This window comes from Astatotilapia calliptera, chromosome 14, assembly GCF_900246225.1.
Source record: "Astatotilapia calliptera chromosome 14, fAstCal1.2, whole genome shotgun sequence".
NCBI classification, from domain to species: Eukaryota; Metazoa; Chordata; class Actinopteri; order Cichliformes; family Cichlidae; genus Astatotilapia; species Astatotilapia calliptera.
In genome coordinates, this window is record NC_039315.1 from 7321486 (window position 1) to 7346289 (window position 24804).

The 24804-nt window shown below is 39.6% G+C and overlaps 1 protein-coding gene across 13 annotated transcripts in view; it reads right to left on the reverse strand.

The window, feature by feature from the left end:
• Window positions 1-24804, reverse strand: part of tenm4 (teneurin transmembrane protein 4) — a 198362-nt gene that overhangs the window by 7499 nt on the left and 166059 nt on the right. For 9 of the 13 annotated variants that reach the window (XM_026192532.1, XM_026192543.1, XM_026192540.1 and 6 more), the window contains 8 exons: window positions 24484-24504; window positions 20763-20995; window positions 19872-20026; window positions 14931-15808; window positions 10458-10630; window positions 7378-7613; window positions 3572-3868; window positions 1008-2622 (listed from right to left, as the gene is read on the reverse strand). In XM_026192532.1, the coding sequence (XP_026048317.1) occupies window positions 1008-2622; window positions 3572-3868; window positions 7378-7613; window positions 10458-10630; window positions 14931-15808; window positions 19872-20026; window positions 20763-20995; window positions 24484-24504 (3608 nt within the window). The remainder of the gene's footprint in view (window positions 1-1007; window positions 2623-3571; window positions 3869-7377; window positions 7614-10457; window positions 10631-14930; window positions 15809-19871; window positions 20027-20762; window positions 20996-24483; window positions 24505-24804) is intronic. The other 4 variants (XM_026192544.1, XM_026192542.1, XM_026192539.1 and 1 more) reach the window with 1 other exon arrangement.

Below are 24804 nucleotides of genomic sequence, written 5' to 3' on the forward strand. Positions count from 1 at the left end.
GACAGAGATCCAGCTACTGCTTGGTTTAACCACAAGGATTTCACTGAGTATGTTGTTTTCCTTCCGGCAAAAGAGGTTGATACAACCAACAAAGATTTGTATGGTTTGTATGGATTCATTGTGCTCACCTTCTCCACCGAGGTGCTTTCACTGCCATTTACCCCCTCCCCACCACAAAGAACCAGGATATTTCTGGAAAAGGACCTGAATGCTAAACAACAGAAAGGGCTTGGCCGTATAGCATTGTTCCCTTTGAGCATTTTCAGAGTGATAGCTACTGGGCACGTACATAAGCAAGTATACACGAACACACATACACGAAACCCCCCCACACCTCAGTTTCCCAGCAAGTGAGTGCTTAAAATCCTCCCAAACACACTGCTTTTGAATTTAATTCTGGCAGGGTCTGTTCTTCCAGTTGTGTGAGGTTGTTAAGAATAAAAACATAAAAAATTTGACAGAAAAACCTGGAATAACTATTGTGCGCTTCAAGCAACAACAGTCATACACAGGAATGAAGGCTAATATTTGCTTGCTCTCCACAACCAAGTTATAAGCATAACTGATTGCTTTAGCAGGACTCACGTAAATACTGTCAACTTCTATTTATATTCAATTATTTGGATACAACTGAAAGTATTTTAAGTCCTACTCACTTTCACTTAGAATTGTTACAGGAAGATTCAGAGAAAATCTTGCTTTTGAGCATCAACAGAAGCAGACTGCACTCAAATCATTTTCTGATAGAAAGTTATAATTCCACAGTAAGTCCTTTTCTTTATGTTTGCAATGTTTCCACAGATTGCCTACATTTTTTAAAGACATTCATTTAAAGGTTATGATACTTAAAATGAATGCCTCTTTGTTTGATCATCAGTAGAATCCAGCGAAACTGCACTGAAGCTAACTTCCTGTCCTCTAAGGTTAGGTGGACTTGCGCTTTATTTTTTCTTAAAATTTAATCTTCTAAAGCCATAAAGCATATAAAGTCTGTTAAAAGAACTTACCTGTCATGTAGCACTTTATCTCCTCGTTATTGCTGAGAGGATTATTATTCTTGAACATGTACAAGTTGAATGGCACAATGTGGTTGCTGTTGAGACGTTTCCAGATCTCGTGGTCTGGTGTTGTCCAGCGGCCAGCAAGGACATCATAATCCCGCCTGCCCATGTGGACCAGTTTGCTAAGAGGCTCATACAGGCCTCCTTGGTAGCCTATTATGAGCTGCAAACTGGGGTTGGTGTCAAGGTAAACTTCTCCAAAAGCCGTATGGAGGATCTGCTTGATCATGATGCCTGATCCACTGAACACAGCCAGTGGCGTGCCTATGTTATCACACGCCACGTAAAACTCATCCCCACTGCTTAGCTCCATGGCAAACAGATGTCCCTGCAGGTCATAATACAGTGAGGTGATCTCAGAGCTGGAGTGATTGTACATATGGGTGACCCTAGTGGGGCTGGACAACTCAGCATAGAAGAACTGCAGGTGCTGGCCCCTGCTGCTTCTGCTGGACACCCTCCTGCCGAGGCCATCGTAACGGTATTCAATGCTCCAGCCGCTCACTTTGTTGTACACTTTAACAAGCAGGCCAGCAGAATTATACTCAAAATAGTCATTCCCTCGCTGCTTAAGAAAACCGTCCTCATCCATCCTATACTGAGTATCTCCCAAGCGAGTAATGCGGTCCCTGATGTCATAGCGTAGTGGTGTGAGGCGTGCGCTGTTTCCAGGGCTGAGAAGGTGTAAGTTGCCATTAAGGTCATAGCTGTACCTCCACAGAGGCTTGTCATTGATGGAGACCACTTGAAGTTGACCGTCAGCATCGTACTCGTATGTGTAGCGTGTCGTGTTGGCATAAGGCCCAACCTTTAGCTCCTTGGCCACCACTCGCCCCATATTGTCATACTGCACCATCATCCAGTACATGAGTGAGCGGAAGATCTCATATTGGACTTCCTTCACTCGCCCGTAGGCATCAAAGTGTTTGGTGTGGGTCATCACTGCTGTGGTTATAATTTGATTTATGTCATAATAGATTACTCCAAATTTACCAAACTGCTCTGTTTTGCCAGATACGTCATCGTAACGATACAAGTCAATTGGCAGCGGTTTCTCATTTATGACAGCCTGCATGCTAGTGACGCGGAAACTGTTGTCATACACATAGTCAAACCTAGCGTTCACCATGCCCTCTTCGCTGAATCTGAAAATCTGCCTGTCAATCAGTGGACCAATCTGACGGTAGCGAATGGTGCAGGTAAAGCCTTCACTCTGCAAGTTGACGGTCTTTAGCATGCCTGCCACTTCATCATAGGAAAAACCAATTCGAGTGGTGTCATAGAGAATCTCCAGAAGCTTAGCAAGCTTTCCATATTTGTAGATGATCCTGCGGCCTGTACCCAGATAGGTGGTCTGCAGCAACTGTCCATCCTCACTGTAGTCCTGGAGCACTGAAGCGTTACCTTCAGGGGGCCGGTAGGTGTTTCTGTAGTAACCAATGGAGCGGGAGGTCTCTAGAGTCTGCCGTGCTACGTTGGGCATGGTCACAGAGGAGAGCCGATCATTTTTGTCAAATTCAAAGATATACTGCCTTTGGCTGTAGAGCAGCAGCACCATGGACTAATGAGAAGAAGAAACAGAGGATTTTTTGTGTTATATTAATAAATTGTAAGACTGACTGCATTCAAATGCTTCACTTTGATATATTTTCTGTTACACAAACACACAGTCCTAAAAGCTGTTACAGAAGCACAATGTCTGACACAATAAGACAAGATAGAGATTAATTAGAAAATTGCTACCGTTATAACGTCTAATACCAATAACACAAAATGACAGGCAATTTGTCTAAAGCGATAAATATTACGCAAGTTTGTGTCAGTCCAAATCTAATTTTCATCATGAACACAGAGTTGCTGATACTCCACTGAAATTAAGATTTCCTTAAGAGATGATTTCACAAGCTGCTTCTATTTTGCTCATTTGTCAGATCTTTTAATCCAAACAGTAGGAAGCCAAATTTTCTCACCTAAGCAAATCTAAAATTTACATCTGTGCCTGTCTTAGACCAATAAATGATGAGGTTGTAAAGCTGTCACAACAGGCGGCATCGAGAAATTGCTCAGAGGTTGCTATGACTAAAGACTATTAACAAGGTGACTGACTGCTGTTCATATTATATGCCTAAGCTACAGAATAACAGCTCCTCACCTCACCCAAACAGTCTTGCCTTCAATTAGTCAGAAGAAAGTGACATTTCACTCTGTTCTTTTCATCAGAGCTATTTCAGGCTGAACTTTGCTGTCAGACTTTGGTAACAAAGTATGTCTTCAATGCACCAGACACTTTAATTACATTTTGGCTGATATCTATTCCAGAGCCTGATAGTGCAACACAAACACTTCTGTATTATTACAAGTTAACTTTTAACTCCAGTCTAAAATCTCATAACAAGTTTCTTACACAAACACACCTTTTACACTTTATCTGTAGAGCATGCCTCCAATATTATATTACATTTTTTATCTTTAAACTATTTAATCATTATTACAGTTCAACCAATTCGTACCTTCTCAAGATAAGTGTAGCTCCAAGATTTACCATCAGCAAATATCTGGGAGGTGATTCTGCCGTTCTGGTCGTATTCCATGCGCACCGACATTGTGCCTCTTTGGATACCTGCCACATGGCCTCCAGGAGAGTAGGTGACATTGACTCCATTCAGTCGACTGCTCGGTGCCCACAATGTGGGGCGACCGGCATGGTCATAGTGGATCCGTAACGTAAACTTCCTGTGGTCATCGTAGACCTTTTCTGTTCTGGTGATTCGATCGAAATCCAACGATAGGAGGTTTCTGTTATGAACCTATAGGAGGGAACGCAGGGAGTTAGGAACACTTTATATAGCTACAGAAAATTCACCAACGGGAATAGACACTTTAAAAAGTTTGAAATTATTGAGAGGAATTGGTGCATTACTCTTCTGAGGTGGAACATTGGGAGGAGACCTTTAATCACAAAGTGATTATTTTTATATTCTTCTTTTCATAGCTTTTAATTACAAAAGTGGAGCTCTATCTCAGGACTGCAGGAGCCAGCGGAGTAATGAAATTGTAAGAATTACCACATTTCTTTGTTTGTGTCTTAGCCCGAGTATGCCTATTCAAGCAAGAAACATTAGAGTCACATTGATCATTAAATTCATTTTTAATGCTTACTGGGAAGAATTACCAGGCACAGATGACTCTCATTCTATTTTGCCTTTGCGTAAATTGGAAAAGAGAAAGAAAATCAGTTAATCTCCTTTATGACTGAACATTGTTTAAGTGACACAGCTCTTCTGAATGTATCAGGCTTAAAACGGTGACCTTTGCTTTCAGAGCAAAACAACACTGCTCTGAAGACTGCAGGCTTTATGAGGCAGCTTCTGTGCTTTAGCCAAAAAGATCAAGCAGCAGCCCTGGCATTCTGTTTCTCTGTCAGCAGCCTCCATAAACAGAAGCTACAGAAGCAAAAAAAAATAAAACAAAGAGAAGATAACAGCTTAGATTGCAGGTCAGAACAGATCTCTGCAAAAAAAAGCATTGCTTTAAACACCATCTGGAACTTTTTGTAAAATGGGTCTTCAGAGGTCTCTGGCTGTAATTAAAACTACACCTCTGTTTCTGTAATATTTATGATCTTTTTTTCTTATTAATCTTCAGAGTGTTTCTTCAGGTGTGCTATCATTTGGCTTAGTAAAATGCTTGGCAAGGCTTAAAAACATCTTAAAATGCCTCAGAAGGCTGCTTCTGGCTACTTTCCAGATACATCCCACAGAGCAGGTCACACAGGGATTGCTGAGAAAGCTCACTTTTTCAATCTCACATTGAGGAAAGCATGCTTAGGTCTCTCATCTGTGAAGGGACAATTACACCAGAGGCAATTATTGTCACTGATACCTAATTGAGAGGATTACTTTAAGTAAAACCAACAGAATCATGAGGAGCATAAATCCATGGATATTTGGAGTGGCGTAAACTATTTGAGACCTGAGACAGAAGGAGTGAACGTACATTGGATCTGGAAATAAGAACGTGTTCTTTTGTCTCCTTCGCCTTCAAACACTGTCATAACAAGTGTCACACTTCATTGAAATGGCTACACCTTTTAGTTATTTTTTTTAAAGAATACTAGTAAAGATCCCCGCTGCTCTTGTTAAATCTCTGCAGGCAGCAGAGAGCTGATGTCTTTCACAAAAAGTTCCCAGTGCTAGAATAAGGTTTGCCAAAGTCGCATGGCATAGAAGGAAAAAGTGTCCCATAACAGTGATTCCAAGTTCCCATGAGAATGGAAACCCACTCAAGGGGAGTTATTTCAAATAGAACATCACCTCTAAAATGAATTTCTCACAGAAAGTAAAAGAGTAGAAGCAAAAAAGAGACTTTTACATTACACTCAAGATCATAACAATGATGTCTCAACCAATATCAAATACTATCTGTAAGTGTCCCTGTAAATATGTAAATGTCTATTCTCAGGTTTTATGACTACTCCAATTAATTTTTCTTTAATAGCAACAGTTCTATTTATTGTCATGCTGCAATCAAAGATAATCCATTCCATGTTTTTGGTTTCTTTTTTGTGTATCTCCTTTGAACAAACAGCCAAACATTAGAAGCATCTTGTCATTGCTATCAATACTACATTCAAAAGGATGAAGATTCTTGCAAGAGTGGAGTGGCTCAAGAGTTCTTCATTAGTGTACATTAACGAAAAGCCTCAGGACATGAAAGGCACAGCACAACAAAAACGCGTACGTGTTGTATCAAAGGAACAAATACAGTCAAGCAAAGTGGGGGAAAAAGACATCAGAAATATAAACACTCTCCCTTTTCTCCACCAAAAAAAAAAGCTGTGAAGTCAGAGCCACATAGTTGTTTCTTCTACTCCTGTTCCCATGGATCTGTACTGTATTCAAGATCCTCCCCTCCCTCCAGCCGCGCACTGCCACACACTCACCCAGCCACCCACGTAATATCACTTGACATGTCACTCAAGGTCGCCCAATGATTCCAGCTCTGTTCATCCCTTCTGTTCGTGCCATTAGGCTGCTCCCATTTCCTATCTCACCCCTGGGGCCATTGTCTGTAACATACATTAGTAGCTTTCACTTCCAAAGGGACGACAAGGCCATTACATGAACAGCCAATGACAGACAAAGTGGCACCTTCCCATTAGCTGTGTTGCCTCACAGACAATGTGGAAGACAACTTAACCAAAGTAGCCATTTGCCTTACAAAGCCAAGGCAAAACAATAAAGGCCACCAGATGCAATTTAAATCAGTGTTGTGCGGGTTAATGCCTAAATCCTACATACATTATGGACAAGCACTTTGAATTTGTTGCATTATGAGAGGAGACCTGTTGATATGCAATATACAAGTAACTCTTAATTTTGATTTTAACGAGAAAGTATTTTATATGTTACAGGCTATTAATCAATCCATTTTTTTCCATTTATGTAATTTAGCATCGCTTGGAGCGTATTCCAGGTGTCATGGGGCAAAAGCCAAAGTATATTGTGGACGAACAGCCAATTTATCACAGACCTAAAGCAAAGCGAGAGAGACAGAACAATTTAGAATAGCTGATTCATCAAACACGCATGTCTTTGGACTGTGGGAAGTACAGAGAAAGAAGCCATGCAGGTAAAGGGACAACATGTAAATTCGAAACAGAAAGGCCAGCCAGTGGATTCAAACCCAGGACTTTGTCGTTGTGACCACTGTACTGCTCTGTTAGGATCTATACACAGACTGAAATCACTTTATTTAATCTACTTATGTCAAATTCAGATCAAAATTAGCCTACAAAAAATGTACCAGATTGTGTGTGTGGGTGGGCTTCTACAGCTATGGGTGAGAAGATACCATATGTTCCAGAAAGTCAAATCTGAGTAATACATCCATGAGTCTGATGGCCTATGATTAACTGATTTATAGCTGTGAGACAGAGCTCAAAACAGAGCTTTATTAATTATTTACTATAATAATTTGACATGTCATTGTATTGTCATGCGGCCAACTTAACTTATGCACAACAAACAACTGAGCTTTTGAGTCGCAGCTTCTATAGGAAAAAAAAAATAGAGTTCACAATGAACCTGACACCATTAGATCTGCAGCTACACTTTTATTTCTTGTGAATTTGGATTTTTTTTCTGGAGTTTGTGGTTTTTCGGCATAAATACTGCCCTATTTGAAGTAGTAGAATAACTACATGGACTGTAGCTGATGATTTGAGAAAATATGAAATAAGACACCAGACATTTAGCCTATGATGAAAAACCTTGCATAAAACCATGAGTGTCTCTTAGCAAGACAGCATGCTTACCCTTAATCTGCGTCCATACACAGTAACTTGGCCACGTGCCTGCTCCTTTCTCTGTCTCCACTCCACCAGGTTAAGGCCGTTGTCGATAGCCAGGGTTACGTTCCTCTTGCTGACTGTGGGGTTGACCGTACCAGCCAGCAGGTGGGGTTCAGTATACAGCGACACCTCCATACCATTGGCCAAAACTAGACGCAGCGAACCGTCCAAACCAATGAAGTAGCTGTTCCGAACTTGATCTAAGGACGGAGAGATGGGATGGAGAAAAACGAGTATGATTAGAAGGCAAGCAACAATCATAGCTTCTTGTAACTAAAGCAAGAGGACTAAATCTAATATCCATGTCAGTGAGGCGCAAACATAATGACCTGAAATGGCTGCTCAGCAAAAAGAAATCCTTTAGCAGCAGTATTTAACAGAACCACTGCAATAACGCAGTGGGTCTCTGACAACAAAGATCAATAGTGAGAGGTTTCACAGTGCCAGTAAAGCAAAGTTTTACAGCTGTTGCAGCAGCCTGGAGGATATGGAGGAATGAAAACTATCAAAAGCTGCTGGCTTGCCTGTGGCCACAGAGAAGGCAGGGTGAGATACGCACACGCACGCATGTGCACACACACTTACACACACTCACCCACAAGGGATAGATCTGAGCCTGTCTGTTACTGTCCCTAGGTGACGGCAGCCTGTGTTCCAGCTCCAGACCAATGACTAATGTTTCCACTGAGCATCTCATATACATTCAGAGAATGTGTCCTTCTTACCTCCTGTCAGTAGACTGACAGGGACCAGGATGAATGTGATTCTCAATATGAACAATAGAAAAATAATGGTTTGTCAGCCAGCACATTAGTTACTTGACTTCATTTAACAGAAAAAACGAACTCATACGCTGCAATTTCCTTGCGTTCATGTGTCATGTTCAAGTGGCTGTGACAATTTCTTTGCTGTGGACACAGAACAACAATAAACACAACGTGTGGGGAAAGGCTTTTTAAAAAAAAAAAAAAAATCTTTTTCTTTTTCACAAAGCACCACAGGATGTGTTGTGCTGTTGCGACAAGAGAAACAGATAGAGGCATGACTGACCTTGTACTGGCCCTTGCCTCTTTACATCATATGGACACTTTAGGGGTTGACCAAAGACTACTGGGGCAGACCCTACCTAAAAGAGGCCTCAGAGACCAACAAAGCTCAAAATGCTGCAAAAGTAGTACACACACTCAGTTCAGCAATAGAAGGGGGAAAAATACTGGCTGTCATGAAATATAGCAAACCATAACAATGTGGTTTGCTATAATTTCCTAATAGCTCACAGTGGCTTATATGTAAAACAGACTTGCATTTTTCTTCTATAAACAGCATTCTATGTGCAGTATCTTTAAGCTTTAAAAGCAAATAATTGCAACTTTTTATTATTTGGATATATTTTATTATCTTGTAATACACCTGATTATTTTTCTAGCTATAAAGCTTCTGCCCTTAATCCCTTAAATCTTAAAAGTTATCTGTTTCACAAAACTGTGATGATAGCTTGCTGAGAAGAGGGGACAAAAACAGCCAAATGAGCAGGAAAGAAACTCGAAGGCAGCACAGTCATATGCTATGTGATCACCCAGCTAACAAAGCAGACAATAGTGAATTAATTAACAGCAGATTTCCTGGCGCCACTTTCCTCACAGGCAGATGCCTAAGACAAGGTCACAACATGGAGGTGGCCACTCCGTTAAACAAAAGTGAGAAACCAGAGAGTGTCATCTCCCGTTTCAGACACAGCTTTGCGGTCAGTAGTCTAAGAAGGGATATGCTCAGAAACAGAAAGTAGAAGGGTGTATGCGTAACCCATCTTTAAAAAATTGAAAGTTGCTCCAGATTTAGTGAAGATAATATCAGATAGATATCAGACAGATACCAAAAACACCTAGAGGTGTTCAAAAACAGCCTTATCTCCTCATGAATCTTTCTCAGCAATTTTTTTAAAACCTTGAGGATCTTGTATGGACCACCGGCACTGTGTTTTATCGTTTATTTTTTTTGACAGAAAAATCAATATTTGTTTCATTTCTGTGAAATGCAAGCTGCACTACACATGTTATTAAAAACAGAGAAGCACCTCTGTGAGTGATATTAACACAGCTAAGTCTGAGACGGGATGTCTTCAAACCCACAGATAAGATTTAAAATCTGATCATGTCTGGAGCAATCCAGACAGTGTTGCTTTTAATTCACATCTGTATCCGAGACACCTGCCTCGGCCTTATTGTCGAAAGATAAAGGCAAATGTGATTTGCACTGCCCAAATCAAAAAGAAAATACATTTAACAAAGTCAAAAGCTATGCAACTCTACAGAAAGTCATGTTTCAATTTTAAATTCAAAAGTAATTTACTGGCATGAAAGGAACACAGCACAAAATCAATACATATATTAAATCAATTAACGCAATGCAACATGCTTACTAAATATTTATATTATATGCACATATGTCTGTGTATGTCCAGATCACTGGACTATTTATTTATTAAACACTATTTATATATAACCCCCCTTTTTTTCTTTTTAAACTCTCATTCGGCTACAGAGTGGCAACCCAAAATATTCAGTGAGGCTGAGCCAGAAAGTGCCTGGCAGCTTCCAGGCAGCTTGAGCTCAAAGAAGGTCTTATCCGTGACAGTCCACAGAGACCTCTAAAATGCTCTTTGTCTAGTCCCTTAGCTTGCACCAGTTTCCCTTAGGGCTTCTGAGTGACTGCCCTCTACAATACATCCCTTTTTAAATCAGGAGAATGCAACACCTTCACAAAAATAAGGTAAGTAATAAAATCTGTTTACAATCTCAAGTGCTATATGTACAGATAAGGGGGATACACTGTTGATTAATCAAATACTAGAACATAAGGTAATGGAAGTCAGAATATATGTAGATGAGAAAGAGTTTCTTAAAAATACTAACAGTACCTAGTCCCAGCTGTATAAATTAATATCAGGGACATAAGCAAAGTTAAAGCTTTTGGGACTTCACCTCGCAGAACAAACCCTAAAAAAAGAAACCGCTCTACTTACGGCCACCGTAAAAGAGACTCACCTTGCATAAGTGTGTAGAAGGTGCCAGAAGCTGACAGGTTAGTGGTGACGGTGATATCTTCTTTGTTGGAGCCCTCTGTCTGGATACGGACCGAGCTGTCTGCGTCTGTACGGTAGCTGCTCACTCGGCCCGTGGGGTAGGTGATGTTAGTCAGACGCCCATAGCTGTCATACCTACAAAGAAATATGTTGATGTGAACCAAAGAAGGCAAAGAGGACCATGCCATCTGAAAACACAGATAAACAAGCACTATGCCTGAAACACAAACAATGCTGTGGTATTAAAAATTTACTAAGCCTTGTTGAGGTTTGTTAAATCATAAGGAAGCAATCATGATCATCAATGCAAGTCAGGTATGCATAAATGATTGTAGGTACATAAATGTGACTAATGAGTTGCTGTGTCATTCCAGATAAGCAGTGATTATGAGTTGTTCTCTGTAAGTGTTCTAGCATAAACTCTCTAATTATAGGTAGGGATTGGAAACTTTCCGCAGAGTCCGATATTTCCTCCGTGTTGTCACAAATTGAAGCAATGCATGTCAACACAGGCAGTAAACACAGCAGCAAATCCATCAGTGCTGGCAACCTGAGGTAATACATGGGATTTCAGAGCTATCATCTTTAATCATTGAAGCACAATCAGCATAGCTTTTGAAAAATATCTCCTGCAATTTTCTATTCACAAACAAGGAGTGGGTGCACCAACAAACTAAGCAGCTTTGTCCTTTTCTAGCCCTTTCAACAAAATGTGAATGGGGCGTTAATATCAATACTTCTCACTGCAACTTAAAAACAAGTATTCATTTTAATTCTATTCTAGCATCATATCACAACAGTAGTTAGCTCAAGGCAATTTGTATAGCAAGGAAAAAACCCTACAATAATACGGAGAAAACCCCAACAATCAAATAAGCCCCTTTGAGCGAGCACTTAGCGACAGTGGGAAGGAAAAATATACTATAAATATGCAATAGATTTAAAAAAAATGATTAAGATGAGCAAAGCAAACACCTTTTTTACATTTGGAAAACTGCTTATTAGCTTAAAAGATTAGCGATATTGCCTAATCTCATTATACAGCCTATGAAATAGGGGCGCTGAGGTGTGAATCCTTATAGAGATGCAGCATCTTCCTAGCTTATAGATCAGTCAGTTCATCACATACAGGAACATGAGTGGCCAGATTGTTTCATTTTGCTCAGAGAGCACATCAGCATAGAACAATTTTAAATCTTTCAGATTTTCAGTGTTCCAGAATTGAAGCGAGTGAACGGTACATTACTTAGAAAGAAGACTTTTATCTGCACATTGAATACAGATTGGAAAGCCTCTTCGATGTTGCTGCCTGCCATAATAAAGCCTCTAATAAATGAGATGGCGGGTGCTGGTTTACAGATATTTCCTCAGCGCTGCCATCTCAAATATCCAATATGGAAAGGAAGAGTGGGAGAGGAATCATCTCCCAGAGATAAATGCTATCTGATCTCAACTGTACTAGGGACTGGGATTCATAGATACATTTCAAGCCAAGTCTTCCACTTCAGGAAATACTAAATAGCAGAGTAATTTATATCTAAGCCTTTGATTTCTTTTGATACTGCTCATATACTATCAGCAAGAAATTCTCCTTGTGTCCATCATGCAATCAAAAGTTTTTGCAGTGAAAGCACTGCAAGTTATCTGCACCATACTACTTTTAATGGTTCCATTTATTTGACCAAGCGTTCCTGTTTGCCTTCACCTCTGCACAAAAGACTCAGTCCACAAGACAGAAATCTCATTCAAGAGCAACACTACAAGCCCCAGCTTGATCACTGACCCAAACTCTCTATGTCTCAATTAGGGCCTTAAGCTAGTTCCATTCCTTGAGCTCCACCGCTGAGCTCTAATGGTTTTGGCCTGCTTCAGCTCAGCTGCCTATTACTTTGCTTTCTTTCGACAAGAGGGGCACACAGGGGCAGGGTGCTCAGCAGAAGGACAGGAGCAGTTTCCCTCTGGTTGGCCACAAGTCTATTCGGATCGCATCACCTCTGTGTCACATGCTAGCTCTATGACCTTTCACGCTGGGCCCCAACAATAGGCTGAACACTTCATATCGGCATCACCCCCAGCATACCTAACTTCCGCTCATATTTTCAATTTGTCTTGCTGCCTGAGAATTTCTGAGCATGTGTGACTGATAACTTACAGATATAACTAAAGAACATTTGTTAAAACCCAGTGGGTAAGGCACATTTTTTTTTCTTCTACCGTCTTAAATAAACGATAAAAGAATATTTAGGTGTTTTATAATTCATCATGATTTGGAACAACCCTTAAGCAGAAGCACTTATCATTACAACATAAATTTAAGGCCTGTGGACCGTTTGTGTGTGCAGTAACTGTTGTACAAATGTGGTTTCCAGGGGTTACAACAGAAAGACAGTGTGGCAGATGTCTTTTGTTCTCTAGTCAATCTATTGGTTTTTTTTTTCTTCGTTCATTCAAATTAATTTTGATCCACGAAGCATGGAATGTAAGTACACATTAATTAATATGGGTGAAATGATTAGCAGTGAACTTTGGTGGGCAGAGATAAATAGAGGTTCTGATGGTAGCAAATTACAGTTTTGACCCTCAGGTGATGAAATGACCTTTAAAGCTAATTATTCAAGAAAAACAAAACCCTGTTTATTGGGTGTAAAAAAAGCATGGATCAAATGATTTGCTTGTAGGTAAATACAAAGCTTCATTGCTTAATTTGAAAGGGAAAGACAGGAAATGAAATAATACATGGACTTCATTTTATTCCAAGTATTTTGACATGTATAACAATTTTGTTTTACTCTACCAACATCACAAAGTGTCTTATGAAGGCGGTGGGCCACCATGTGCTGCCAGAAGCTGTAAAATGTGTTCAACTAGGCTGCGATCGGGTGATTGCAAATGCCATATGATTATTATATGAATCATAAAATGGTCTTGCTGCTCAAACCCCTCAGTAGCCTCACATGCCTTATGGAGTGGAGCACTGTCATCCTATCACAGATCATTGTCATCATCATAAGACAAAGGTAACCACTCAGAATATCTTCTGCCTGTAGAAAATAATATATTATTATTTACCGCAGTAAAATAACAATGTGGTGCATGAGCGATAGGTTTTATCACCTAAATCAGCGGTCCCCAATCTTTTTTGGACCACGTACTGGTTTAATGTCAGACAATATTTTCACGGACCAGCCTTTAAGGTGTCGCGGATAAACACAACAAAATAAAATGCTACGACTAAGACAAAACTGTGGTATTTTGTAAATATAATAATTAACGTGAATCCACTGTGTAATTGTGTAACTTTATTAGCCGCGTCCTCCTGAAATACGCCAACAACATTGAGAGAAACATCCTCCTCTCTGCCCCTTAATGCTCTCTGGTCGCTATGGTAACGTGTAAACATTTCTTTCAAAATAAGACACGCATGCTAGAACCTAAAAAATAAAAGAAGCCATTTTACAGAACGTCATAGAGAAATCATTCAGAATTCCAAACACCCACTAAATTTGTCTGAGCCTCAGGGAATTCAGTCTACCTCGAGAAACGCCTATGCATGGCTGCATTAGTGCTGTTTTCACTGCACCTTTCCACTTTTTTTTTTTTCAGTGTAACCATCAGATGACAACCAAATCAAACACAGGTGATAAATGTCTGCTCATATTAAACAGAGCGTCTGATTATGTGTCAGAGTTATATTCCTCCAGCGAGGTGTAACAGATGTCTGACCAGCCAATCTGCTTAATCACACTTTTTGGAATGACATCCAGTTAGCATAGTATCCCCTGGTACATTAAGCTAAGGGACAGATTGCTTCATGCAAGTCACAAGAACATGAAATCCTAAACTGTGGGAGTGTTTTCCGTCGTTTCCTCACAAGGTATGCTTTGCCTGATTTAATTAAAATCTTTGGCTATTCAACTATGCTTATATTTCTGGGGTGCATCCCAGTCATGTGAATATACATTTTGTACTACTCAATAGATACACGCTGTTCCTGTACCCAACAACTCCAAACAAGTGATGATCTCCAGTCTGCAAGCAAGGGCACAGATGAGTAACATATCATCCAGTAATCCTATTTGGTATGATAACAGCAAATAGGATTACACCCATCCTTCCGCAGGTCTTGTATTCTGAGTGACATAGACATCCAGCCATAAGAAGTGAACTCATATGCCAAAATACTAAACTCACATGCCAAGGAGCTCTTTGACTGCAAACATTAATTCACTAAAGCATTCAGTGATATAATGAATTCAGTGCTCTTAGTTCAGATACTCCAGGAAAAAAAACCTAAACAAAACTGTCCAATCTGCCTATCTGAATTAACAGATTAAACAGATCTTTAAGCTTCTTTCCTTTGATGCAGTTATCAGCTCAAATTGGATCCAGACTTTTAGGTAAAATGATTAGAAAGGTGTTTCTTCATATTACTTACTCAAAGAATGTTGTCCATCCATTTTCATTTGTCTTAGTTGCTAACAGTCCCGAGCTTCCATGGTACGTCATTACAGCTAGCTCTTGACCCTGGGCAGCAACAGTTTTAAGGGCACTGTTAGTGCCAATGGTGAACCAGAAGGTCTGTCCATCAGGGACCATTAGCCACAGAGGCATTCCTGTTGTGTCTCTTCTGATGATCACTGTGTTTTTGTTCTTATCAGTAATGCTGCTTAGATCTCCTGATCCCGTGTATGTCAAATTGTAGAGATAGTCTCCTGTAGTTAGACTTTGGGTAAAAATGTGGCTGCCATTGGAGTCAAACAGATAGAGTTCATCATTAATGGGAGAGGACACCTCATACATACTGAGGGGATTCAGAAAAGGCTTGTTCTTGCGCACATAGCGTATACGGATGTTGCCCAGATCTGCAATGTAAAGATCTCCATCTGGACATACTGCCAGGGAAGATGGTGCATTCAGTTTAGCATCTTTGGCATAGCCTTCATCTCCAGAGTAACAATCGCAGTTGGCATCGTTCTTGCAGTCACAGCCACTTGGTGCCCCTGCAACCAAGGAGATCTCTCCATTTGTGGACACCTGTCTGACTCGGTTTATTTTCTTTTCATCTGACTCAGCAATGTACAAAACACCATTGTGAGACACAGCTAGGGCATTAGCTGACTCGAGGGTGGCATGGATGGCAACTTTGCTCAAGAGGAAATGGTCAATCCCAGGCACTTGACAGTGCATAGGACGGCCTGCTACAATACGGACTTGGTGGTTTTCAGAGATCTGGAGTACTACATTATTGTCCAGAACATATAGAGAGTTGTCCATTGGATTCACTGCCAAGTCTGTAGGCCACTCAAGGCGCACCTGCGAGGAAAAAGACACACAAAAATATAATCCTTAGGTACCAAAGAAATATACCATACTTTTATTGATCTACAGTTTTCGATTTCTATGTGGAAAAGAGCCTGAAAGGAAAACAGCGTGATTATTTTTATAGCTTAAGCTGTAAGTAAAAACATTTTTAAACTATTTATTATCTGATGAGGAGGAAAATAGCTGATGTACTTTTAAAAGGTGATACACAAAAACATGATTGTAAGATTGCAGATGATAACAACAGTGGTGAAGAAGGGCAGTGTGAGAAGAAATCATACAAATGATAAGATTAACTGAAAAGAGCACACTGGGATGGTTCATGAGAACTGTGAACACTTAAGGACAAGGCTTCTGCATCCTTCACCCAAGTCGCTGTTTTTCCTTGCTTTGGGTTATTAATTTTGTAATGACAAGAGATTGCATGAGTCCTTGAAAAGAAACTGGAGCACACTTATCAAATGAAAGCCTACTCTGTCTCTGGCCTCCTAAATTATGACTTATTGTTCTGCTAACAATGCATCAGGCTTTTAACAAATTGGAATGATTGGCTTCATCCAATTTACTGGTCTCCCTCTCACTTATGATCCCAGTGGGATCTCTTAGAAACATAATATGAAGTGCAATATTTCAATAGAAGCCTTGGAGTTCCAACAAAGGAAACTGATTAAAACCTGGACCAAAATGCAAAGACAGACTCAGATTTAAGGTAAGATTTTACACAAAGGACCCTTTCTTTTGTTTGGTCACTTAGAGACAACTAGAAAGTAGAAACAGGAGGAAAGTTATCAAGGCTTAATAATTAGCAATAAAGAGCTAGAAATTGCATATATTTTAATTTCTGCAATATACTACTGATAAAACACCCAAGCATACAGCACTTAGGCATGAGCTAAAATGGCTGACTACCATATTAATATATTATTAAGTCAAGTAAGTAGACAGCTGAAAGACACAATGAAACATTTTGACTGTATTATGCACAGACACTATGCACCTTGGCCATGTAGTAGGCTTTCTCCAACTGTCTGGGATTAAACAGCACATTGGACAAATACATTGCAATAAAAAAAGCAGGTTTCTTAAAATTTCTAGGAATATAAAAACAGTTAGCCCTATAATTCCCTTTTTCTTTTAAAATGTGGATTGCACAGAACAAAATGCACAAAATAAAATTCAGACAGCTTTTAGACATTAGCTATATTGTGCCTTTTCCTTCCTTGTTATCTCCACATATCCCTAATGTTCTAATTTAAAAGTTAACATTGAAACAGTGACATTCTGTGGCAATAATGATCTGAATAATTCTAAACTTTTTGCTCTGTTCATATTCTTGAACTCACGTCCTTTTAAAAGTGGGGCACCCGCCCACCTGTAATTGAAAAACAGATTCGAGCATTACACACCTCACATCCTATAAACCTCCTATCATCTGCCACATAATGGAAGAGGTTTATATAACAGGATGTATCCTTTGGCTACATACGACAAACAGGAGACTAGTGGATACATGTCATCTCTCAGTAAGCAGAAAATGCATTTACTTGGATAATGAAGGGTAGACTTTCAATTTCTTAAAACCTATTTCTTGTCAACACTGCTGGTTAAATATTTCATGAGCCAAGTGTGGAGTGGCTCCTGGGAGCTGCCTGTAAGGAGGTTTTCACGCCACTCTGACTGATGAGGGGATATTTCCCGAGCTGCTGTCCCATATGCTGTAACCAGATCATACCCTCCCTTTTATACAGTGGGGATGCTGTCAGAAGCGCCTGCTAGACAAAGCCGCTAACAGGAAGAAAACCAAAACATGCTCAACAGCTGAGAAAGCGAGCCGTAGATTTGTACACAACATCAAACTATTTTAAATGAAATGGAAATTGTATTAAGAATTATAATGACATGTTCCATTAGTAATCGCTGCACTCTTTGCTAGTAACAGCATGATGCTTGCCTCAAGAAGAGTAATATGTCATTATTTGAAGTCCCTCTCAGATTTGAATTGAATGTCACAGTCATACTCTAGATAAAGCTTTCTGAAGCTGCTAACACCCCTGAAATATGTTTGAGTGATCTTGTTTTAAGACATGATTTTCCTGCATTTAAGCTCAGCGGGGAATGCAGCGAAATTTTCCAAGACTTTAAAGAAGAAAAATGGAAGGAAAATGGAAGATACTTCTAAGACAGGAACGACCCAAGGCCTTGGTAGAAAGAAAGAAAAAAACATATATGAGGTCAAAATATTGTCATTTTGCTTGATAATCAAAAGTTAAACGAAAGGTTACAGAGGTATACACTGAATTAAGAGAGAATTTAGCTGTAGCTTGCTCACTACACAGATAGCAAAGTAAGATAACAACGACCTCATCAGAGGAGAGAAAGAAATCTAATGTTATTTCTTGCCTTGGTGTGCCAGGTGTGGTAAAGCAAAAGTAATGACCACTGTGATGAGCCTTCTCCAGAGAAAGTCAGGTTCTAAGTGAGGGGTTGGGGAGTGTTTGAAGAAGGAAGCTCTGGATTAATTTTTAATGGATGCTTTTTACTGTCTGAGTGTCTCTGGCAATGCTTGTGTGATTTGTCATCATTGTAGAACTGCAGTCAGTCTGCCTGTGTCCTCGTGTTTGTGGAACTGGGATGGTGAGCATCCATAGGCACTTGTGTGTGCGACAAGGTAAAGGAGCAGCAAGCGGAGGTCAGGAGGGGGATGAAGTTCCCCCTAGGGCTGCAAATGGGCAGCTAGAGCCTTTGCTTCCTCCACTGAATACATCATTCACACACAGAAAACTCCCCACAGAAAGCAGAAGACCTGTATCCTGCATCCATACTCAACAAAATACACAAAGAGGAAAGAAACAAATGATTGCATGCATACTGAGCTGGGCTTGGACCTCAATCAAGTTCAATAACCAAGCCTCAAAATGCTCAATTCATAGAAGTAAAACTGAAACAGTTATGAATCATGTAGATGGCATATACAAATTAAAAAGATACATTTTGTAGGGGATTTTATTTACTACTGGGTAGGACTGTCAAGGAGGCAAAAACAGCTATGTATGCTAAAAGTCTGCCTTGTCACCTCCAAATGGGAAGTCAGTGAGCCACAGAGTGACCTCAGTGCAGTGTCCTTGCCTGGGGGATGTGTTCTGCGTAGTGTGTGTGTGTGTATGTATGTATACATGTGTTCATGTGCGTCAGAGTGAAGATCTGTGCATGAAGTCAAAACCACTGAGGTTAAAGGTCATTCTTATCATTCCCCTAAAGCTGTAGGTCACTGGCACTCTGCATTTAGGAAATCGGCGCTACAAAAACCACAATGCTACTGTTTTCAGCATGGTCCTGTACTCCTTTAAAATGCTTAGTGCAGATACTTTGGAAGGCCCAAGCCTGGACTGAGCCCAATTAACTGCTCATTTTCAGTTTTTATTTGTATCTGCTTTTTAACTGTGAGGTGATTTTAGCTTTCACCAGGCTTGCACGGCTTTGATTGTGTGTTGCTTTCTCAAGTTCATAATCCTACAGCACCAGTGAAAACTATGCAATTGAATCTTAACAGATAATCCTTTGGTTAATAGAATTGACCTCTCAGGTCAGAAAGGCAAGTTTTGTAGAAAAAAAAAAATAGGTGCAGTAAAAGTTTTCAGTGTGTTTCCCTGAAACTGTCTCTTGATTAACTACAAAGTCTACAATGTTTTCTTGTCCTATTTACATATTTTTTTCATCCTGCTGCAAAATGAATTTCCTCCTGTGGGTCAAAAAATATCTAAACTGACCTGAAGTATTTTATCATTTACGATGAATCATAGGACCAAAAATTTGCTGAAATAAACTGCACACAGGAAAAAAAGAAAATATTGAATCTTTTAGAAAGTCTTGTGGCTATATACCATATCTAAACCAAGGCCTACAGTACTAGATGCAGGCTTGGAGAATCAAGCTGCAGAAATACCAGCTGATGTGGAGGTGTAAGCACCCTGAAAACAAGGGTCATTCAAGGAGACAGATGTAGGTTGAGAGAGAGGAAAGCACAGGTCAGTGCACAGTTCCAGAGAGGTCATACCTGAGAGATGTCCATCACAGCATCACAGCTGAGAGGTCGGGCAGAGGTCAGGTCATTGAATCCCAGAAGGGTGGAGATGATACCATTCTGATCAATCCTGCGAATCATGGTCCCATCCACAAAGAAGATTACGCCGTACTTATCCACGGTAATGCCTGCAGATAAAGTCACACAATGAGAAGAAGAGGGAAATATCCTTAAATTATTCTGTTTATCTGTTACTTAATGTGAGCACAGAGCCCCACCAAATCACAATTAAGGACAGTTCACTGCAATAAAATGAAAGACTAATCATGACAATGAAAATTAATGGTAGGATTGATTTTTTTTAATCAATAAAGAAGAACAATAGAAACATCAAAATAGATGAGGAGTATTGTAAGTATTGATTCAATTATGGGGAAAACTTCATCAATGTCTTTCTCTCTTGCTATCAGCCTCAAACAACAATGAAGCTTAGTAAGCCTAGCAAGTCTCTGTATTTTTCTACTTCTCTGAAGTCTGACAAATATCATTGAAAGAAATATGGACCTCATATTTTCAGTAATTACAGCAAACCGCTCTCTTTTTCAATGCAAAGCACGGCTATAGATATGCACATTTCACAGGGGCTCTTTCAGCAAATATGACTCATAATGGCATCACAGTAGAGGACAAAGAATAAGCATGTGATTGAATGACTAATGCTTCATGCCCATATGGAAGCAACACAAAAAAGATCCCGGAAACTCACAGAAAGACATGCTGTTAAAAATAACTAGCTAGTTAGCTGCACATTTGGGGTTACAGCTGAAGGCAAAAGCTTACTTCAGAAAAGGTTAGAAAAAAAAACAAAAACAAACTGACAACTGACTTGAAACTATATCAATTTTAATAACATCTATGCAATACCTCTGGGGTTAGTAAGGGTGGCCTCAACAGCCTTTCCTCCATCCCCGCAGCGAGCGTCATCATATGGGAGACACTGGTCACCAGTGCCTGCCACCAGCTCCAGATTCTTGGCCACATCTTTCACAACATTCAGCGATTTAACCTTGAACACTTTCCTGCTGCTGGTGTCTGAAAGGTACACGGCATTGTTCACTGGACTGGTGGCCAGGTAGTACTTATGTGCAGGGCTGTTGCTGATAGGAGGGAAAAGAGAGGAAGAGGCTCAAGTCAATAAAGCTGGAAGGGCTACAGCTCTTTCAATAAGAAACACTGTGTAATACAATTAAAATGGATTCAAAAGCCATTTAGAGAGTCAATTGGGCACAATTACAGTTTATACCCAGGACAAAGAAAACAGAATGAGATTAAACATGCTAAAATAAAAATGAGATTAAACATGACATAATAATGCGGCTTAGGACTCATGCAGTCAGCTTAGTAAGAAAAGCGTGTTTTGAAAAGGGAGTGAAATTACCAGTGTATCTACATCTATATGTCTGTGTCGACCTTTAAATACAGTGTGTGAGTGTGTGTGTAATAGTGCACATATTATTGAAGAAATAGTAATGTAGTAGAGAAATAAGGGTGGGGAGTGGTGCTAAAATTTATGACCCGAGAAATTCCTTTGATATAAGCTGAAATCGATACAAATAATTATGTTTTTTATTTTACTTTGGAACTTTTTAAAAATACAAACAAAAATGCATGACTGAACTAGGGATCCAAACACATTATGCATCCATCAGGCTGATATTCTAGCACAGAAAAATATCCTATTAAAATCCCAGCTAAGTCAACAATGCCATCCTTCACATCCATACAAACATATCCACAGGAGGTTGCCCAACCTGACAGACAAGACAATAGAACCAAATATAACCAATCCTGCTGCGGCAGGATGCATCCAACCTACTGATGTACTCCAGTCAGGATAGGTGACAGAAAACACAGATAGCTGTAGACAAATCCACAGCAGTGCAAATTAGGATGACAAAGAATAATATTTCCATTAAAATTACACTTCTGCTTACTATAAACATAAGCTCACGGTGATAAATCAAAGCATGGGAGATTGGAAGCAAGACCAATTACATTTTACTATGCACATGCCAGATGCTAGAAACTTCTTAAACCGTGTTATTTTAAAGTGATTTTACAGCCTTGGCTGTGCTTCCATAAATATGATTCATTACATAAATGTTACTGAGGTTAAAGGTCTTTTCTTTTCAAGTGCTGACTGACACACTTTATTTGTTAGTTCATGTCAGAAAATGTATGAAAAAAAAAAAATCAGACAAATCCAGAAAACTGAAAGTTAAATTAAAAGCTTACACCAAAATAAAAATAAATTATTAAAGGATGACGTGAGGGTTAAAAAGTCCCATTTTAACTGTCTGTTGACTAATTCTACTACTAATTTAGGAGAAAAACAAAACAAAGGAACACGTAACCAGCTTAGCAATGAGTTTGCTGCCACCTTAAAGATGACCAGATGTATAAGAGCAGGATACAGCACAGTTCTGCCAGACCTGATAAGCATTATGGAAAACCCTGTCAGCTGGACATCATTCAAAGTGGATTAAGACAGTATTTCAAATATAACCTTCAGGGTTCTTTTAGGGGTTTATGGTCAGTGTGACAGTGCCAAAGCGTACATTTTTAACACACAACGAGAAGAAAGACAAGTGGGTGTGTGGAATTGTCGTCTCCAGTACATAATTTTAGGTGACAATTGACCTTCAATGAATCAGTGATGACAGGGCTTTGCAGCAAACCTCAGGCACACATGTCACAAACTGCCCGCTGACCTAGTTGACTGATATGATGCACTTCAGTATACTCCAGGTACAATTGGCTGGCTTAGAGAAACGACTGCTGTCTGAGAGTAGGTCAATGGCAAATCTCAATGACTGGCTTTGCATTCTATCTGCCATGTGCAATCAGCTGATACCTTATCAGCTCCTAGGTGCATGTAAAACAGTGTTGGTCCCCCATAGTGTTTGAAACTATGAGGTGTTATTCTCTGACCTTGAGCTATGGCCATATACCCCATCTATATTCACTGACAACATCTAGTTTGTAGAAGATAATTGGATTTTGCGGCATGGCGTCGTGGAAATGGTTGGAGCGGATTGGGACATCCTTAGTAGGGGGTCAATGAACACTGCAGTAACATCACCCACCTCCCACTCCTATCGCTAACTCACACATGAACAGGAGGCAGCCGCCCATTTTATACAGACACATGCTGTGTTTTCCTGGGCAAATCTCCTTTTCAATATACAAATGTGTTTGGTGTGCTGAGGGACGGGGCTCTGATGTGTCTTGTTCTAGCAAAGAAATCTATGCGATGTCTAAGTTAATGTACAGAAGCATAATAAAAGTAATATTTCTGTTATGCAGAAGACAGATACAGAAAAAAGCAAGAAAGAGAGATTCTGAGTTTTTTGTTAGTATGTTCATCCTCTTGGAAACAGAGGCCAGTGACCAGCATCACAAGGCTTTTCATCCACAAGTTGACTAACTGTTCCCCAGCTAAAGTCATGACCCTGTGATAGAAAATCAATCAATAGCCCTTTGCCTGAGACACAGTATCTAAAGACAGCACACAGAGATTTCCCTTGCCACCACCTGCCATGGAAAATAAAGTCTCTGTATCTTAAGCCAGTGATAAAATCAACACTGAGTTGCCATTTTAGCAGAATCAGCTACTGTAGCTAGGCATGCACACCAAATGAGACATTATCTTCTGTTTAATCCTGCAATCATTTGCCTGTAACATGCACTACTGTTAACTTGTCTTTTATAATAGATGTTATATGAATAGGGATATATATGTATAGTACATATTCTCTTTACGATTATGAAATTACATTTAAGACTCTCCAACACTGTCAAAAACTGTCCCATACTGAAATGTTAATTTTTTTTTTGAGGTGCACTTTTGCCTTTATTGGTTGGTGGAGCACTGAAGATACACAGGAAAGTAGAAAAGGGGAAGGTATGTGGCAAATGGACAAGGGTCTGACTTGAACCTGGGCTTCTACACTCATATTGTTGCATGCTCACCCACCCAGCTGCCCACTTCTTTAACAACTCGAATGCTCCCAAATGATTTCATTTTAGAAGAACTAAGGAGAAAGCCTAGAAATTAAGCTAACTTAGAGTTAATAAACTGTGCTTTCATGTAAATTATCTGGTTTAATCCAAACAAATCTTTCAGAACAAATGAAAATGAACCACAGTTTGAATTGTTTCTTGAGTGAAAACATCTTTTGAATGTTTTCAGAACCAGGAAAAGGGAAAAAAGATCCAAGAAAAAATATAGGAAGAGGAAAGACCAAGATTGTAGGATATGGCCAGCATTTTCCAGGTGTTTTTGGAGAGAATGAGAGGGAGTGAGAAGATTTTCCCCGAAGATTAAAACAAATGCAGCTACAAAATGCAAACATTGTATAAAACGATAATCACTCAGCTCATTTAATTTTTACCATTCACTCTAATATTGACAGAATGGTACCTGCTGTACTTACATCAGCTGATATAGACAGCTGTTGACAGGTTTGGCAGGTGTAAAAAGACCAATATCTCGAACTTTATTAAGATAAATATATATATTTTTATTAATTTGGTGACTGGGCTGTACCCTTTTTTAAAAATTAGCAAATACTGTGTGGCTTACCTATGCCTGAAGTCTTTATTTCTGTGAAGGTTTACCAAAAGAAGCAGAAATGAGAAAGGAAGAGAAAGGAAAGAAAGTGTTAGTTGATAGTAGATGGAATTAAAAAGTAGTAGGCATTCTTAATCAAAAGGGAAGCATGAATAAACAATATTTCAATTTTTTTTTTTTTTTAATCGACTCAACCTTCTCCTTGGGAGCATTAGGAAATTAATCTTTCCTTAACATTTTCTGTTAAGACCTTATTACATCCTCTACGTCCCTTATGAGATCCAAACTCCAGCTGATACAGGTGAATCAGAGAGGCAGAACCATCAATCCTTT